This window comes from Grampus griseus (assembly GCF_964374135.1).
Source record: "Grampus griseus genome assembly, chromosome: 10".
Lineage (NCBI taxonomy): Eukaryota > Metazoa > Chordata > Mammalia > Artiodactyla > Delphinidae > Grampus > Grampus griseus.
Genome location: NC_139004.1, coordinates 65,970,328 through 65,990,697, shown reverse-complemented (window position 1 = coordinate 65,990,697; position 20,370 = coordinate 65,970,328). Strand labels below are relative to the sequence as shown.

Here is a 20,370-nt window from a genome sequence, read left to right as displayed (position 1 = left end):
CCTGGGTCCTATTATTGTAACTACTCAAGGGTATCTCAGAAGGCAGCATGAATCATGCCACAAAGCATGTGTTAAGTCGACTAAACCAAGCAACAGCATCCAGGAGCTTAATACTGAAAGGGACCTAGAGAGAGCATTAGGCCTTCAAGCATTATCACCAGGTCCCCAAAAAAGAAGCTGATTTTCTAGATTCTAATGCCTCATCTAATTTTTCATGGTAATACAATATATTTTAAAATAAGCATAGTATTCACATTCTCAGTTTACAGAACTCAAGAGATAAATGAGAATTGGCCCAATCTTTCATACTACCTAACTTCCTCCCTTTGTCTTAAGCTCCAGACCATTTTATACGTTTTGACTTTGGTAAAAGATTAGGGAATTTAAATAGGCAATTAGGTACCTAGGATACTGAGCTTGAAGGGGAGGGGAGAGAAGGGCATGAAAAAGGAAAACATGAAATGATCTGAATGGTTACCTGCTTTTTAGCAGTAAAACAAAAGTATTAAGAGATCAAGTCCAACTCAGTTCTCTCCTTCCAGAATATACAGGTTCTATTACATGACCCTTCTGAACTCAGACTACACTGCTATAGAAAGATTCAACAGACAACTGCTTCTGGGTTACTCAGTGCAAGCGAAACAGTTACAATGCCAAACCCTTTCCAAAAAGTAATAGGAATTTAACAATAGTAACCTAAACAGTTGAATGATGCATATTTAATGGATTTTCAGAACATGGTAACTTCCAATAGCTCCTATTAACATTAGTTATACCTATGGGGTTCATCATAAGAGAAGTAACTTTAAATGTTCTTCATAAGTAATACAATATAACACTAAAATTAAGACATTACCACTAATTCTGGTGTCACCCATATTTAAAATCATTCAAATCCCAATAGTTAGGGACTTCACTGGTGGCGCAGTGGTTAAGAATCCACCTGCCAATGCAGGGGACGCGGGTTCGAGCCCTCTTCCAGGAAGGTCCCACATGCCATGGAGCAACTAAGCCCGTGCGCCATAACTATTGAGCCTGCGTGCCACAAAAATTGAGCCCACACGCCGCAACTACTGAAGCCCACGCGCCGCAACTACTGAAGCTCACGCGCCTAAAGCCCGTGCTCTGCAACGAGACGCCACTGCAATGAGAAGCCTGTGCACCGCAACAAAGAGTAGCCCCACTCGCCACAACTAGAGAAAGCCTGTGCACAGCAACAAAGACCCAACACAGACAAAAAATTTAAAAATTAACGAAAAAAAAATCCCAATAGTTAGCTTGCAGGAAGACTTAAGCCTCAGCAGACACTCACAGGCTGAGTGCTGCCGTATCTAAATCTGCATGTTCTCTGACCAGAACACATCCAACAGTGTCTTTGAATACTACCCTAAGGATTACCTTACCCTCTTCAGTGGAGAAGATCAAAGAGATCTAGAGTAACCACTGTATTAGGGTTCTTAGAACTGTATTTTATGTAGACTATTCAAGAAACACTTCTATTAGTATAAAATAGCAGTGGCTATGAAAATCATTTTCAACCAAATTTTAAAAAATTTTAAGAAGATGAATACAAAATTATTTTCCTGCAAGATACCTTTTTCACCCAAATTAGTCCCCCCAAAAGTTATGCTGTATAAACTATGTCTCTTTCTGGTCAAAGATCTTAAAAAATAGCATGTAATGACTTATATTTAAACTAAAATTAAGGTGGGGAAATACAACTTTAAATAATAAATTCAAAGAGAAAATGTTCTGAAAAAAATTTTTAAGTGATGCAATAGAGCTAAAGTTACCTAATTCCTGAAGGCTTATAGGAAACAGCCTTACTTACAAATAATTATCCATAAATATAAGTAAAAAGGAGAGATTTTTAAATGTTAAAGTACAAACTCACTAATCTAGACTAGGGATCTGCAAACTTTTCCCATAAAGAGTCAGACAGTAATTACATTAGGCTTTGCAGTTTCTGTGAGAACTATTCAACTCTGCCATTGCAGCATGAAAGCAACCATAGACAATTTGTAAATGAATGATCAGGGCTATGTTCCAATAAAACAAAAACAAGCTGCAGGCTGTACAGCTTGTTGTTGTTGACCACTGATCCAGACCTTAATATTGTGAAAGGAAAAACATAACCAGCATCACCACCACTGCTTTAATTTAAAGACTGTTAAGCAGAAAGTAAAGACCCCTGTATTCATGAAACTAGTTTTACTAAATATTATACGGATTTTTTTTTTTTTTTTTTTTTTTTTTTTGTGGTACGTGGGCCTCTCACTGCTGTGGCTTCTCCCGTTGCGGAGCACAGGCTCCGGACGCGCAGGCTCAGCGGCCATAGCTCACGGGCCCAGCCGCTCCGTGGCATGTGGGATCTTCCCGGACCGGGGCACGAACCTGCGTCCCCTGCATCGGCAGGCGAACTCTCAACCACTGCGCCACAAGGGAAGCCCTATACGGATTTTTTTAAAACTTAGTTCTCTCCCTTAATTTTTCATTGGAACCCCAAGCTTCAAAATAATAAAACATCTGTTGAATTTGCACAAGAAGATCCTGCAGACTGCCAATCAAAAAGAAAATTTACTAGTAACAGAAGTTTCAATTAGAACATAAATTTTGTTTTTTGGCCACACCACGTGGCTTGTGGGATTTTAGTTCCCCCACCAGGGACTGAACCCAGGCCCTTGGCAGTGAGAGTATGGAGTCCTAACCACTGGACCGCCAGGGAACTCCCTGGAGCATAAATATTTTTTAATGTATAGCTTTAAAGGTCAGATTTCTTTGCCATATACCAACTAAAGCCATAACAATCATATTCCAATTGTAAACACAATGCAAAAGTTTTAAAATACCATCATCAGTGTTTATTATACTGGCTATAAGAAATTAACTTCCCACAATTCTAAAATATAATCCATTTACAACTGAATGGTACCACCTTCTCCACTTATCTTTGTACCTAGTAATCCTTAAAATTGAAATGTAGCTTAGAAAATTGCATCGAGTAATTTTTCTTTCTCAGAACTATTTTTGGTAGCTGAAACACAATATGTCACAGGAAAGACAGAGCTCTGGATTCTAGACATAAATTACTGAATTTAATGAAACATTTACATACATTTATGTACATTTTTTACTAGCTTTCCTTATTAATCAAATATGTATGACTTTGCTAAAAGAGACAAAAAATATTTTTAGAAATTGGGGGATTTTGTTAATGCTTTTAAAAATGCTAAAACACAAAACACTTGGCACACTGGGTATTTAGTCTCACAATCACTTTAGAAATGACTAGAAAAATTTTAAATAGTTTCTATTTTTAAAAAATCAGAGCTATTTCTAGAAAATATCCCTCCTTATGGTAGGCCAAAAATATTATACTGTATCATTAAAATACTGACATTTCAATATTCAAATTTAAAGACTTACCGAAAAGGTCCTGTTCTGTTAGCAGATCGAGAATCCCCCCACATCTCTTTCTATGTCAAGAGGGTCCAATAAGTAGATCCTTGCTACCAAACTCTGGTTATCACAGTACCTGTACAAAACAAACCACAAAAAATGAGTACATTGGAACATGAAGTAAAGAATAAACCAATTTCCTCTTGTTTGGCTTATCAGGGACAACATCAGCAGGTATACTTTTGGAAGTCACTTTTAAACATTTACATGCTAATTTATAGCAAGAAAAATACATTTTAAATTTAAAATGTGCACTCTAGGGCACCATCAACTTCTCAATGTACTAAGAATGCTTCATAATATATTTACTAATTTTTCTGGCACCCATTCTATCTTCCTTTTCGGAAATAGCACCTTAGCATAAACACCACTCCCAGTCTGTGCGGCTGATCCTACTCTATTCAGCCTGGCCAATCAGAATAGTCTATTACTGGGACTTCCCTGGCTGCCCAGTGGTTAAGACTCCAAGCTTCCAATGCAGGGGGCACAAGTTCAATCCCTGGTGGGGGAACTAAGATCCCACATGCCAAGCAGAGCAGCCAAAAAATAAATAAAAATTAAAAAAAAAAAAAAGCAAGAATAGTCTATTACCTCACCACAGTGATTGCTTTGAAGATGGGCATGTAACCTAAGGCTGAGAAGTCATCACAGGACCTGTGCTCCAGCTACTAAAAAAGTGGCAAACTTTTTTTTTTTTTTTTGGCCATACCACGAGGCCTGTGGGAGCCTAGTTCCCCGACTGAACCTGGGGCCAGGCAGTGAAAGAGCCAAGTCCTAACCACTGGACCACCAGGGAATTCCCCAAAAGAGGCAAACTTTTATGACCTTGGATTTGGCAATGGTTTCTTACTATGACAACGAAAGAAAAAATAAAGTAGACTTCATCAAAATTGAAAACTTTTGTGAATCCAAGTACACTATCAAGAGAGTGAAAACACAACCCACATGTCAGCGAAACAGCAGACTATGAAATTCCAAAGCCTCATTCCTCAACAGAAACATCAAAAAACAAGCAGTCTGAACCAACTTTGTTGTAGCTTTAGAAAACAGTCAAAGCTTTACAACAACCAACTGAACACTCAGTCAAGAAAAAGTCATCCTCGGGACTTCCCTGGTGGTCCAGTGGTTAAGATCCGGCGCTCCCAACGCAGGGGGCCTGGGTTCGATCCCTGGTCAGCGGCACTAGATGCCGAATGCCGCAACAAAGATCCCACGTGCCATAATAAAGATCCCACGAGCCGCAACTAAGACCAGGCGCAGCCAAATAAATAAATATTTTTTAAAAAGAATAAAAAATGAAAAAGTCATCCTCAAAATAATAGCAAAGTTTTTTGGTGTTTTTACTGATCCTTGCCCCACCCCCACCCCAGCATGGCAGTGGTTCTTGTCTTGAAGGCAGCCCAGTTTTCAGCTCCCTCCCTAAACCCAAGGGAAACCTGATTTGTAAATTATTGTGTACCTCTGTTCTAATCTGTATGGGGGCTATCTGAAGGACTGATGCAAGGTACTTGCCTCTGTTTTACCTAACTCAGAACTCTGGGGGGAAAAGCGCAGGCACTGCTAATAAAAGCTGCAAAGCAGACTACAGACTCACAGATATGGAGAGGTTGGGGTGAAAACACTTTGGGGAGTTAGGACATTCCAAGGCACTATGTATATGAGAAAATTTAGAACACCACAAGCATACCCAGACACATGATCAGACAAAACCTGAGAAGACTCTAAGCTTTCACCTCAGGCTGATCTCTAGGTTCAGAGCAAGCCTAGCTAAGTGTTGAAGGAATGGCTCCAGCACAGAACCAATCTGCAAAAACAAAGAGAGGTGGGTTTTTCTTTCTCTTATTTTTGTTGGTGTGTTTTTTGTCCATTTTTGTTTTATCTGTTTGAGCTCCTAGAATTCAAGGAAATCTTGGTTAACACATTAGATGAACAAAGGCTAAGAGAACAGGTGTCAGTGATCACACCTAAGGAATACAGCCTTTGCAAAAATGGTATAGGAAAAGAATTCTATATCTAGCAAAACTCTCCTTCAAAAATGAGAAAGAGGGACTTCCCTGGTGGTCCAGTGGTTAAGACTCTGTGTTTCCACTGCAGGGGGCACGGGTTCAATCCCTGGTCAGGGAACTAAGGTCCCGCATGCCACTTGGCGTGGAAAAAAAAAAAAAAAGAGTAAGAAATTAAGACATTTCCTGATAAGCAAAAGCTGAAGGAATTTGTTACCAGTAGATGGGCCCTGCAAGAAATGAAAGAAAGTCAAAAGTAACTTGAAGCCATATGAAGAAATAAAGCTTCAGTAAAGATTTAAAAAGCAAGAGCAATTATAAAAGCTAGTATTATTGTGACTTCAATTTTTAACTCCAGTTTTTACTTTCTACATGATTTAAAAGACAAACGCATCAAAAACAATTATTAACCTAGGTTAATGGGACACAATTTATAAAGACGTTATCTGTGACATCAGTAACAGAGGGAAGGGGGACTTCCCTGGTGGCGCAGTGGTTAAGAATCTGCCTGCCAATGCAGGGGTGACGGGTTCGAGCCTGGTCCGGGAAGATCCCACATGCCGCGGAGCAACTAAGCCCGTGCGCCACAACTACTGAGCCCACGCACCTAGAGCCCGCACTGCGCAACAAGAGAAGCCACCACAATAAGAAGGCTGCTCACCGCAACCAAGAGTAGTCCCCACTCGCTGCAACTACAGAAAGCCCACGTGCAGCAACGAAGACCCAACGCAGCCAAAAATAAATAAATAAATGAATAAATTTATTTAAAAAAATTATTAATCTAGGTTAATGGGACACAATTTATAAAGATGTTATCTGTGACATCAATAACAGAGGGAAGGGGGACTTCACTGGTGGTGCAGTGGTTAAGAATCCACCTGCCAGTGCAGGGGACAAGGGTTCGAGCCCTGGTCCGGGAAGATCCCACATGCCGCGGAGCAACTGACCCCGTGCACCACAGCTACTGACCCTGCACTCTGGAGCCCGCGAGCCACAACTATTGAAGCCCATGCGCCTGGAGACCGTGCTCCACAGCAAGAGAGGCCACCTCAGTGAGAGGCCTCCGCACCGCAACAAGGAGTAGCCCCCGCTCACTGCAACTAGAGAAAGCCCGCGTGCAGCAACAAAGACCCAATGCAGCCAAACATACATACATACATAAATAAATAAATAGAAGCAATGGGATAATATATTAAAAAACAAAAAGACAGAGGGAAGGAAAGGAACAGTACAGAAGCAGTTTTTCTATGCTATTGAACTTAAGTTGGTATAAATTCAAATTAAATTGTTATAACTATACGATGTTAAATGTAATTCCCATGGTAACCACAAAGAAAATATCTTTAGAATATACACATAAGAAAATGAGAAGGCAATCAAAACATTTCACTATAAAAAAATCAACTAAACACTAAATAAGGTAATAATGGAAGAAATGAAGGGAAAAAAGCTATAAGGAATATAGATTACAAATAGCAAAATGGCAGAAGTTCCTCCTTATTAGTAATCACTTTAAATGTAAACAGTTTAAAATTTTCTTCTCAAAAGACAAGATTGGCATAATAGATTAAAAAACATAATCCAACTATACGCTGTCTACAACAGACTCGCTGTAGATCCAAAGACACAAATAGGTTGAAAGGGAAAAGACAGAAAAAAATATTCCATGCAAATAGTAACCAAATGAGATCTGTGGTGGCTATACTAGTATCAGACAAAACAGACTTTAAATCAAAAAAGGTACAAAAGACAAAGGACATTATATATTAATTTAAAGGTTAAAAAAACACAAGAAGATAAATCATAAACATTACACACCTAATAACAGACCCTCAAAATATATGAAGCAAAAACTGAAAGAAACTGAAGGGAGAAGTAGACAGTTCTATAACAGTTGGAAACTTCAAACCTCACTTTGAATAATGAATTGATCAACCAGACAGTATATAAGTAAGAAAACAGAGAACTTAGCACAATAAACCAAACACATCTAATTGACACAGAACACTCCACCCAACAACAGTAGAATCACATCTTGTCAAGTGCACATGGGATATTCTTCAGGATGGACCATTTGCTGGGCCACAAACAAGGCTCAACAGATTTTATAAGATAAATAACCGTACAAAGTATCCTCTCTAACCCAAACAGGATAAAGTTAGACATCAATAACATAAGGAAAAATTCTACAGTTTTCCATAGTTTTCCTTCTACATAAACTAGAATTCACAAAATTTTAAATGCATATTACTTCTGACTTTCTAGTTCCTCTTCTAGGAATTCATTCTCTAGAAACTTACAATGTGAGGTGACATGTTTACAAAGGTACATAGTGCAGCACTGTTTGTAATAGCAAAAGATTATAAAATCTATATTACATCAACAGAATATATTTGTACTACTGAAATACTATGCAACTCTCAAAAAATTAAATAGCTATGTTAATTTATATAGGATAAACTATTACATATTAAGTTTAAAAATATGTGCAAAATATTATTTGTAATATGGTATCATCTGTGCAAAATAGAAAAGAACACATACCACAAAGTTAGGGGACTCACATTTCCTGATTCTAAAACTTAACTACAAGCAACCTAAATGTCTATTGACACATGAATGGATAAAGAAGATGTAGTATATACATATACAATGGAATATTACTCAGCTATAAAAAAGAACAAAATAATGCCATTTGCAGCAACATTTAGATTATCATTCTAAGTAAGCCAGAAAGAGAAAGACAAATATCATATGATATCGCTACTATGTGGAATCTTAAAAAAATGATATAAATGAACTTATTTACAAAACAGAAAGCGACTCACAGACATAGAAAACAAACTTGTTGTTACCAATGGGGAAGGGGGGATGCAGGGAGGGATAAATTGGGAGGTTGGGATTAACATATACACAATACTATATATAAAATAGATGACCAACAAGGACCTACTGCATAGCACAGGGAACTATACTCGGTATTTTTTAATAACCTATAAGGGAAAAGAATCTGAAAAGGAATATGTGTATGTGTGTGTGTGTGTGTGTGTGTGTGTGTGTGTGTGTGTATACGAAAAAACTGAATCACTGTGCTGTATACCTGAAATGAACACGATATCGCAAATCAACTATACTTCAATTAAAAAAAAAAGAAAACAAAGCTACAGTTATCGAGACAGTGTGGCACTGACATAAGGATAAACAAAGATCAATAAAACAGAATTGAGAGTCCAGAAATAAACCCTCACATTTAGGATCAAGTGTATTAGACAAGAGTTCTAAGACAATTCAATGAAGAAAGAACAGTCTTTTCAACAAATGGTACTGGGACAAGTGGATGTCCCCATGCAGAAGCATAAAGTTGAACCCCTACTTCATGTCATGTATAAAAATTAATACAAATGGATCAAAGACCTAAATGTTTTAAGAGGTAAAACTATAAAATTCTTACAACAGGCATAAATCTTCATGACCTTAGATTAAGAAATGGCTTTTTGGATAAGATGAATACCAAAAGCACAAGCAACAAAAGCAAAAATAAAATAGATCAATTGGATATCATCAAAATTTTAAATTTTGTGCTTTAAAGGACACCATCAAGAAAGTGAAGACAGCCCACAGAATGGGAGAAAACTTGTGTAAATCATATTTGATAAAGGACCTGTATCTAGAATACATAAAGAACTATTTTATAACTCAGTAGCAAAATAACCCAATTTTTAAAATGGGCAAAGGCTACGAATAGACATTTCTCCAAAGATGATACTTTTAAAAGGCCAATAAGCATAAGAAAAATGCTCAACATTACCCATAAGGGAAATGCACATCAAAACCATAATAAGGGGGTTCCCTGGTGGTCCAGTGGTTAGGACTCAGCACTTTCAATGCCGTGGCCCAGGTTCAATCCCTGGTCGGGGAACTAAGATCCCATAAGCCAAAAAACAAAACAAAACAAAACAAACAAAAAAACCACAGTAAGATACCACTTCATATCCACTAGGGTGTCTCTAATAAAAAGATAAGTTGACAAGAATCTGGAGAAATTAGAACCCTCATATACTACTGGTGTGAATGGGGCCAAAGATATGTACAAACATCTAGTGGTTCCCTCCAAAATTTTCCTCAGAATAGCTGGAATTCTTCGGACAGTTTAATCCAGCAAAGCAAATGATTACAGGTCTTGGGGCTGAAATGATGTTAAACTATCCTTAAACTTTAAATGGGTAAAAACTCTTGAGTTGGGCTTCCCTGGTGGCGCAGTGGTTGAGAGTCCGCCTGCCGATGCAGGGGACATGGGTTCGTGACCCGGTCCGGGAAGATCCCACATGCCGCGGAGCGGCTGGGCCCGTGAGCCATGGCCGCTGAGCCTGCGTGTCCGGAGCCTGTGCTCCGCAACGGGAGAGGCCACAACAGTGAGAGGCTCACATACCGCAAAAAAAACAAACAAAAAACCAAACAAAAACTCTTGAGTTACTGGCATGGAGCCAGGGCTACTTTTGGTAAACAGAACTGGCACTGCGGGATGAACTGAATGCCAGGTTAAGGCTTTAAATTCTGAAGCTCATCAGAACCCAGCAGGGATATTGGTTGATATACACAGCAAGACAGAAGCCAAGAAAGTCAGAATCCACTAAGGAATGTATAACAAGTGACCTGCCATACCACCTAACTCTGAAAATAAGTGGCACTATAACACTAATTACACAACTGTACCTGGCAGTGAACATGAGTGGGAACGGAAGGCCTGCCACCTCAAATGCCCAGATCCCACCCCTAACAGATGCAACATAGCAATGAGTAAGAGGGCCCCTGTGGCAAGGCTGAGATGTAAGTCCAGGTGAAGCTGCTGCAGGTGTAGATCTTGGTGGTAGTAGTAAATAGTCAAATGAGAGGCTTTTGTTTGTTTGTTTTTATTGTAGTATAATTGCTTTACAATGTTGTGTTAGTTTCTGCTGTACAGTGAAGTGAATCAGCTATATGTATACATATATCCCCTCCCTCTTGGACCTTCCTACCCCCTCATCCCACCCATCTAGCTCATCACAGAGCACTGAGCTGAGCTCCCTGTGCTATACAGCAGGTTCCCACTAGCTATCTATTTCACACATGGTAGTGTATTTACGTCAAACCTAATCTCCCAATTCATTCCACCCTCCCCTTCCCCCCACGTCCACACATCAGTTCTCTACATCTGAGTTTCTATTCCTGCCCTGCAAACAGGTTCATCTGTACCATTTCTCTACGTTTCACACATATGCGTTAATGTAAGATATTTGTTTTCCTTTGACTTACTGCACTCTGTATGACACTCAAATGAGAGTTCTGAATGCTGAATTGAAAAGTAATTTCACGTGAATACTGGTTGAACAGGAGTCATTTAATCCTGAGAGATGGCAAGCATCACATTAAACCATGGATTGCACTCCTAGTGATGCCCTTCTCATCAATTCCTTTAATTTTCAGCTTTACAATTATACTCCCCCAGAACATAAAGACTGGTTTCCTGGAAACCAACCAGTGGGTATGGGAATAAAGCCTCCCCATTGTATAGGGTCAGCAGCCTTTAAGGTTAGAATGATGATGTTAGCTGATTGTTTCTAAGCCTCCTCTGCCTTTGACTCTTGATTAATAAAAACATTATTGGTGGGACTTCCCTGGTGGCGCAGTGGCTAAGAATCCTCCTGCCAATGCAGGGGACACAGGTTCAAGCCCTGCTCCGGGAAGATCCCACATGCCGCGGAGCAACTAAGCCCGTGCGCCACAACTACTGAGCCTACACTCCAGAGCCTGCAAGCCACAACTATTGAGCCCACGTGCCACAACTACTGAAGCCCGCATGCCTAGAGCCCATGCTCCGCAACAAGACAAGCCACCGCAATGAAAAACCCGCCTGTCGCAACGAAGAGTAGCCCCCGCTCGCCTCAACTAGAGAAAGCCCGCGCGCAGCAATGACGACACAACACAGACAAAAATAAATTAAATTAATTAATTAAAAAAAATTCTCGGCAAATACTTTCACTTTGGTCCATTCTGCACATGTCCAAGAAATTTACCTCCAGCAAAATAAAACCAATACCCAGGGCCACCCCTCTTACTCATGACTTCAGTTCCAAAAGCCAACAAAGCAGAACCAGGGGTACTATTCCGTTAGTTTTAGCTGTGGCATATAGCAGCCTGTTCCTGCTTTAAACATTCTAATTTTTTCCAAAGTAAATGCTTTGAGCCAAACAGGACACTCAGCTAAGAGGATCAAGGGGGCACCAACAGGCAAGGACTGGTGTGAGCACCTACCCAACTATGATCCAACTATGAGTTTTTAAACAGCAGTAATTTTAATATGCACTATTGGACCTAGAATTAGTGACTGCTGGAAGCACCATTGCTCCCCCAACCCCTGCAAATTCCCATTAAAAAAATTTAAGTGTATTCATTTCAATTACACTTAAAAAGATTTGTCCTCGGGACTTCCCTGGTGGCACAGTGGTTAAGAATCCACCTGCCAATGCAGGGGAACCAGGTTCGATGCCTGGTCTGGTAAGATCCCACATGCCACGGAGCAACTAAGCCCGTGCACCACAACTCCTGAGCCTGTGCTCTAGAGCCCGCAAGCCACAACTACTGAAGCCCCACGTGCCCTGGAGGCTGTGTTCAGCAACAAGAGAAACCACCGCAATGAGAAGCACATGCACCACAGTTAAGAGCAGCCCCCGCTCACTGCAACTAGAGAAAGCCCGTGAGCAGCAATGAAGACCCAACACAGGCAAAAATAAATAAATAAAATAAAATAAATTAAAAAAAAAAGATTCCTCCTCAAATGTAATAGCGATTTTTCAGGCTTCCTCTCCAGAATCATATCCTAAATCCCCATTGATGGCATTTGCTTTGCCTACTATCATACCACATTAAAAATGGATCTACATAAATGCAGAAGCTAAAACTATAACGTTTCTAAAAGAAAACACAGGGAATTCCCTGGCGGTCCAGTGGTTAAGACTTTACGCTTTCACTGCGGTGGTCCGGGTTCAATCCCTGGTCAGGGAACTAAGATGCCACAAGCCAAGAGGCATAGCAAAAAAATAAAACACAGGAAAAATATTTTTGAGCTTGGTATCAGCAAAGACTTTTGTCAAGGACCTAGAAAGCATTAGCCATAAAGAAAAATATTAAAATCAAAATCTGTTCTTCAAAAGACACTGTTAGGCTTCCCTGGTGGCGCAGTGGTTGAGAGCCCGCCTGCCGATGCGGGGAACGCAGGTTCGTGCCCCGGTCCGGGAGGATCCCGCATGCGGCGGAGCGGCTGGGCCCGTGGGCCATGGCTGCTGAGCCTGCGTGTCCGGAGCCTGTGCTCCGCAGCGGGAGAGGCCACAGCAGTGAGAGGCCTGCATACCGCCAAAAAAAAAAAAAAAAAAAAAGACACTTAAAAAAATGAATAGGTAAACTACAGAACAGCAAGTAAATATTTGTGACACATGTCTGACAAATGCTCCCTATTATTAGTCAGAAGGAAAAGATTAAAACCACAATGAGATACCAATACACACTCACTAGAATTGCTAAAATTAAAAAGATTCACAAAATCAGATACACAAAGATTTCCAGCAATCAGAACTCATACACTACTCGAAAGAATGCAAAATTGTAGGGCTTCACTGGTGGCGCAGTGGTTGAGAATCCGCCTGCCAATGCAGGGGACACGGGTTCAAGCCCTGGCCTGGGAAGATCCCACATGCCGCGGAGCAACTAAGCCCATGTGCCACCACTACTGAGCCTGCGCTCTAGAGCCCGTGAGCCACAACTACTGAGCCCGCGTGCCACAACTACTGAGTCTGCGCTCTAGAACCCGCGAGCCACAACTACTGAAGTCTGTGCACCTAGAGTCTGTGCTCCGCAACAAGAGAAGCCGCCCGGGCATGGCAAGGAAGAGTAGCCCCCTCTCACTGCAACTAGAGAAAGCCCCGCGTGCAGCAATGAAGACCCAATGCAGCCAAAAATAAAATAAGATAAATAAATCAAAAAAAAAAAAGTTCACACACACACACACAAAGAATGCAAAATTGTACAATCACTTTAGAAACTGGCCTGAGAAACACTACCCTATGACCCAGCAATTCCACTTCTAAAGTATTTGCCTAAGATAAATGAAAATAAAAGACCTCTACAAAAATGTTCACAACAGCTTTATTCATAATAGCTTTAAAAAAAAATGGAAACAACCCAAATATCCTTCAATGAGGGATGAGATATAAACATTGTTTGGTGTCCTAAAGGGTATCCTCCCTGGCACAGTGTACTTCAGTTAGATTGCAAATGCAAAGGTGACTTTTTGGTAAAGTGGGAGAAGGGTTAGTAAGAAAGAGGAAGTGGAAAAGAAGAATCAACAAGAGCCATTTTTTAAAAATAATTTAAGTTTACCACTTTAACCATCTTTAAGTATACAGTTACGAGGGATTAAGTACATCCACAGTGTTTTGCAAATATCATCCCCATCCACCCACAAAACTTTTTTCATCTTGCAAAACAGAAACTCTGTACCCACTAAAGAGTACTCCCCACTCCCCTCTTAACCTAGTCCTTGGCAACCACCGTTCCACTTTGTCTTTATGATTTTGACTACTCTAAGTACCTCAATACTAGTGGAATCATACAATATTTGTTCTTTCTGGCTTATTTCATTTACCATAATGTCTTCAAGGTTCATACATATTCCAACAGCTATCAGAATTTCATGTCTTTTTAAGGCTGAATAATATTCTATTGTGTGTACATTTTATCTATTCATCCACTTATGGACACTTGGTTACTCCCATCATTTGGATAATGTGAATAATGAACAAGGGTATACAAATATCTCTTTGAGATCAGTTCTTTTGGATATATATACCCAGAAGTAGAATTGCTGGATCATATGGTAATTCTATTTTTAATTTTTTGAGGAACCACCATACTGTTTTCCACAGCAGCTACACCATTTTACATTCCCACAAATAGTGTACAATGGTTTTGTTATGAACTGAACTGTGCCCCCTCCAATTCATATGCTGAAGCCCTAACTCCCAATGTGACTGTATTTGGAAATAGGGCCTTTGAGGAAGTAATTAAGGTTGAAAGAGGCCATAAGGGCGGGGCCCCAATCCAACAGGACTGGCATCAGTGGAAGAGACACCAGGAATGCATGCACAGGGAAAAGGCCATGTGAGGACATGGACAGAAGATGGCCTTCTGCAAGCCAAGGAGAGAGGCCTCATCAAAACCCAAAACTGCTGACACCTTGATCTTAGACTTCAGCCTCCAAACTGTGAGAAAATAATTTGCTGTTGTTTAAGCCACCTAGTCTGCAGTATTTTGCTATGGCAGCCCTAGCAGAATAATACAAGTTCCAATTTATCCACATCCTCACCGACACTTGTTATACTGTTTTTCTGTTTTGTTTTGTTTTTTAATAACAGCCTTCCTAATGGGTATGAAGTGGTAAATTATTGTGGTTTTGATTTGCATTTCCCTAATCAATAATGATGCTGAGAATCTTTTCATGTGCTTATTGGCCATCTGTATATCCTTTTTGGGAGAAATGTCTATTCAAGTCCTTTGCCCTTTTATTTTTTTTTTTTTTGGCGGTACGCGGGCCTCTCACCGCTGCGGAGCACAGGCTCTGGACGCGCAGGCCCAGCAGCCATGGCTCACGGGCCCAGCCGCTCCACGGCATGCGGGATCCTCCCGGACCAGGGCACGAACCCGCGTCCCCTGCATCGGCAGGTGGACTCTCAACCACTGCGCCACCAGGGAAGCCCCCTTTGCCCATTTTTTGATTCAGGTTTTTTGTTGTTGTTGTTGAGTTTAGAAGTTTTCTATATATTCTGGATATTAATCCCTTGTCAGATGTGTGATTTGAAAATATTTTCTCCCATTTTGTGAGTTGCCTTTTTACTCTGTTCATAGTGTTCACTGACCACAAAAGTTTTTAATTTTGAAGTCCAATTTGTCTATTTTTCCTTTTGTTGACTGTGCCCTTGGTGTCATATCCTCTAAACAATCATTGCCAAACCCAACGCATAAAGCTTTCCCCCATGTTTTCTTCTAAGAGTTTTCATTCTTACACCCAGGAGCAAGATTCATTCTTTTTTTGTTTGTTTTAATATTTATTTAAGCTGCACCAGGTCTTAGTTGCAGCATGTGGCAACTTTCAGTTGTGGCACACAGACTCCTTAGTTGCGGCAGGCATGCAGGGATCGAATCTGGGCCCCCCACATTGGGAGCGTGGAGTCTTACCCAGTGGACCACCAGAGAAGTCCCCAGATCATTCTTAAGAAAAGTATTTATGGAAGGCAAGTTCTGCATATTGATTCCTTTAAAAATATACATGGCCATAGTCTCTCTGGGATGTTTTTGTGTACCCGTTAATTAAAGACTGTAGTCTGAAGAACGTACCCTTATCTTGCTCCACCACTTAACTCATTTTTTGACCTATATTACCACTCTGCTGACTACTTCCTTTTTGTTTGTAAACATACTCAAGTCTCCCTCATGCAAAACACACACCCACACACCCAATACAAAACCTTTAAATATTAGTTCAATATATAAATGAACGTCCACCAAATACTGCTAATCCCCTAGCCTCTATTCTGTTCCCCAGCATGGTTCTTGATGCCGTCTCTTGGTGCTATAGACTAAACTGAATGTTTGTGTTACCTCAAAATTCATGTGTTGAAGTCCTAATCTCCAATGTGACGGTATTTGAAGATGGGGCCTTTAGGAGGTAATTAGGTCATGAGGGTAGAGCCCTTAGGAATGGGGTTGATGCTCTTATAAGAAGGGACAAAAGAGGACTTCTCTGGTGGTGCAGTGGTTAAGAATCCACCTGCCAACGCAGGGGACACGCGTTCGAGCCCTGGTCGATTCCACACGCTGCAGAGCAACTAGGCCCGTGCGCCACAACTCCTGAGCCTGCGCTCTAGAGCCCGCAAGCCACAACTACTAAAGCCTGCACGCCTAGGGCTCGTGCTCCGCAACAAGAGAAGCCACTGCAATGAGAAGCCCATGCACCGCAACAAAGAGTAGCTCCCACTTGCTGCAACTAGAGAAAAGCCCGCACGCAGCAACGAAGACCCAAAACAGCCAAAAATAAATAAATAATTTTATTTTTTTTAAAAAGGGACAAAAGAGAGATGCTCTCTCTCTCTCCCTGCCATGTGAGCATACAGCGGGAAGGCAGCTGTCTGCAAATCAAGAGGATCTCACCAGGAACCATACTGTCTGGCACCTTAATCTTAAACTTCCCCGCCGGCACTTCCCTGGTGGCTCAGTGGTTAAGAATCCACCCACCAATGCAGGGGACACGGGAAAGAGCCCCGGTCCAGAAAGATCCCACATGCCACGGAGCAACTAAGCCCATGCGCCACAACTACTGAGTCTGCGATCTAGAGTCTGCAAGCCACGACTACTGAAGCCCTCACGCCTAAAGCCCACGCTCCACAACAAGAGAAGCCACCACAAATAAGAAGCCCATGCACATCAACAAAGAGTAACCCCCACTCGCCACAACTAGAGAAAGCCCACGCACAGCAACGAAGACCCAACGCAGCCAAAAAAAACAAACAACAACAAAAAAAACTTCCCTGGCTCCAGAACTATGAGAAATTTGTATTGTTTAAGTCACCCAGTCTAGGGTATTTTGTTAGAGCAGCCCAAGCTAAGACACTGGGCAATCTTACCCATTCCCAATTTAACCACTATCTCTACCATCTCTATGATGATAATTTCCACATCTCCATCCCCAGCTTAGACTTCTCTATAAAGTCCAAATGCCTGCCAGAAATGGCCACTTAGCTATCCCATAGGAATCTCAAGCTCATGTACAAATAAGACTTTACTACTATAGGGAGACATTTAAATACTTCATTAGAGCTGCTTTTTCTTGTGAATAGAAATTTCCCAGATTTTAAATATTATATCCTGGTCCCTTACACCAGCAAATTACAGTCAGGTTCCTAGTTTAAAAGTGAGTTTTATAAGAAAGCACAGTGTGGTAGTGAAGGGACAAGAGTGCAGTCTCTGGACATACTCTGCTGGGGTTCACAGTTAGATTGCCTGGAGGCAAATCTTGGCTCTGCACAATGTAGCTCCTTAAGCAAGTTATTTAACTTAATGCCTCAGTTTACTTCTCTCTAAAAATCAGGATAAAGATGTCTACTTCATAGTTATCAGGATAAAATGACAATGTAAATTCACTAGAACGGTGCCTCATAAATAAATGCTCAGTAAATGTTATTACTCTTTTTAACAGTTTATTTCAAAAATCATTGGGATTTGGAATGTTCCCATTGATGCAGTCTGGTTTGGCTAAATGATTGACATTAAAGTTTGATTTGCCAATTAAATTAAATGGCAGACATTTTCCATAAATTAAATCTGCAGTTCCAAGGTTTTGTCAACTACATAGTTAAAGCATATATGCAGCATATATATTATACCAGAAAATACATCCTTTGCAGCCATTTATGACAGAAGTGTTAAGATGCCAACATAGAAATGTACAAGGTGGTAAAAAATTTTTTTGAAATTTTAGGGGTTAAAATTTTTTTTAATCCTTTTAGGTGGTTCAAGAGTAAAAGGGTTTCAAGACCATTGGCCTAGTGAATATGTTTTAGAGTCAGACTGCCTGAGTTTGAATCAAAACTCCAGCTTCTGGTAATTCCCTGGTGGTCCAGTGGTTAGGACTCCAAGCTTCCACTGCACGGGGCATGGGTTCCATCCCCGGTTGGGGAACTAAGATCCCGCATGCCACGCAGCATGGCCAAGAGAAAAGAAAAAAAAAAAAAAGGAAGACAAAACTTTAGCTTTCTTTCTTTTTTTTTTTTTAATTTATTTTTGGCTGCATTGGGTCTTCATTGCTACGCACGGGCTTTCTCTAGTTGTGGTGTGTGGGGGCTACTCTTTGTTGCAGTGCGCAGGTTTCTCATTGCGGTGGCTTCTCTTGTTGCAGAGCGCAGGCTCTAGGCACACGAGCTTCAGTAGTTGTGGCTTGAGGGCTCTAGAGCGCAGGCTCAGTAGTTGTGGTGCATGGGCTTAGGTGCTCCACAGCATGTGGGATCTTCCCAGACCAGGGCTCGAACCCGTGTCCCTTGCATTGGCAGGAGGATTCTTAACCACTGCACCACCAGGGAAGCCCAAAACTTTAGCTTTCTATGTACCCTTGGTAAGTTATATTTAACTTCTATATGCCTCAAAGCTCTCCTCCTACACAAGGGGAATAATAATGGTACCTACCTCATATGATTACTGTAAGGAGTAAATGAGATCATGCATCAGAAGCAATTGCATTGATAGCAACATTATTCATGACAGCCAAAAACTGAAAAGAATCCAAATGTCAATCCACAGGTAGATGGATAAACAAATGTGATATACTCGTAAAAAGGAATGCAACATGGATAAATCTCAAAAAAGATTACAAGTAAAAGAAGCCAGACATTCCAATTATATGAAATTTCTAGAAAACATAAAACTACAGAGGCAGAAAGCAGATCAGTGGATGCTAGGACTTGCAGTTAAGAGTGGGAAGTGTAGATTAACAACAAACAGGAACTAGGGAATGTTTTGAGGTGTTGGAAATATTCTAAATCTGAATAGTGGTGATGACTGCATCAAACTGAACTGTTACAATAAGTGAATTTTATGATATGTAAATTATGCCTCCAAAAAAAAAGTTTTGAAAAATTTTAAAGCAACAATGTATTAAATATTATTACTACTGCTACTATGGTCAGGTGTTTAAAATGACAATAACATTAAGCTGGAAAGGACCTTTCTGAGTATGTCTATTCCTACTCTCCGAAACAAGAGTAATAAAGGCAGGCACAGCTGAGTACTGACTCTGCCACAGTTGCGCATTTTACATGGGTTCTCTCACTTAATCATCACAGGTCCTCCATGGGGTAAGTTCTGTTACAATCCCCACTTTACAGACTATGAAACTGAGGCTCAAATAGGTTGAGAGACTTGCCCCAAAACAATATAACTAATATGAGGAAAAGCCAAAATGCAAACTCAAGACCATCTGATTCCAAAGCCCATCCTAAAATTCGTATAGAATTTCATAGGTCTCTGAATAGCCTTGAAAAAGAACATAGCTGGAGGACTCTCACTTCCCGATTTCAAAACTTACTATAAAGTTACAGTAATCAAAACAGTGTGGTATTGGTATAAGGACAGACATACAGAACAATGGAATAGAGAACCCAGAAATAAACCCTCACATACATGGTCAAGTTATTTTCAACAAGGGTGCCAAGACCATTCAATGGGAAAAAGACAGTCTTTGCAACAAATGGTCATAGGGAAACTGGATACCCACACGCAAAAGAATCAAGTGGGGCCCTTACCCAACACCATATACAAAAGTTATCTCAAAAAAAGGATTCAAAAGAGGGAAGAGGGCTTCCCTGGTGGCGTAGTGGTTGAGAGTCCACCTGCCGATGCAGGGGACATGGGTTCGTGCCCCGATCCAGGAAGATCCCACATGCCGCAGAGCGGCTGGGTCCGTGAGCTATGGCCGCTGAGCCTGCGCGTCCGGAGCCTGTGCTCCGCAACGGGAGAGGCCACAACAGTGAGAGGGGAAGCTTCATGCATTGGATTTGGCAATTATCTCTTGGATATAACACTAAAAGCAGAGTCAAAAAAAAAGACAAACTGGACTTCATCAACATTAAAAACTTCTGTGCTTCAAAGAACACTATCAACAGAGTAAAAAGGCAATTCACGAATGGGAGAAAATATCTGCAATACACATATCTGATGAGGGATTAACATCCAGAATATACAGAAAACTAAAAGTCAACAACAAAAGACAACCTGACTCAAAAATGAGCAAAGGACTTGAACACACATTTCTTCAAAGAAGACATACAAA

General features: G+C 40.7%; 1 protein-coding gene across 1 annotated transcript in view; it reads right to left on the bottom strand.

Moving 5' to 3' along the window:
• The window catches only part of RBM6 (RNA binding motif protein 6), a 106,872-nt gene that overhangs the window by 82,188 nt on the left and 4,314 nt on the right, over positions 1-20,370 (bottom strand). Inside the window, exon 2 of the mRNA XM_082664651.1 lies at positions 3,427-3,535. Within this exon, the coding sequence (XP_082520777.1) occupies positions 3,427-3,470 (44 nt within the window). The 5' untranslated portion in view covers positions 3,471-3,535. The remainder of the gene's footprint in view (positions 1-3,426; positions 3,536-20,370) is intronic.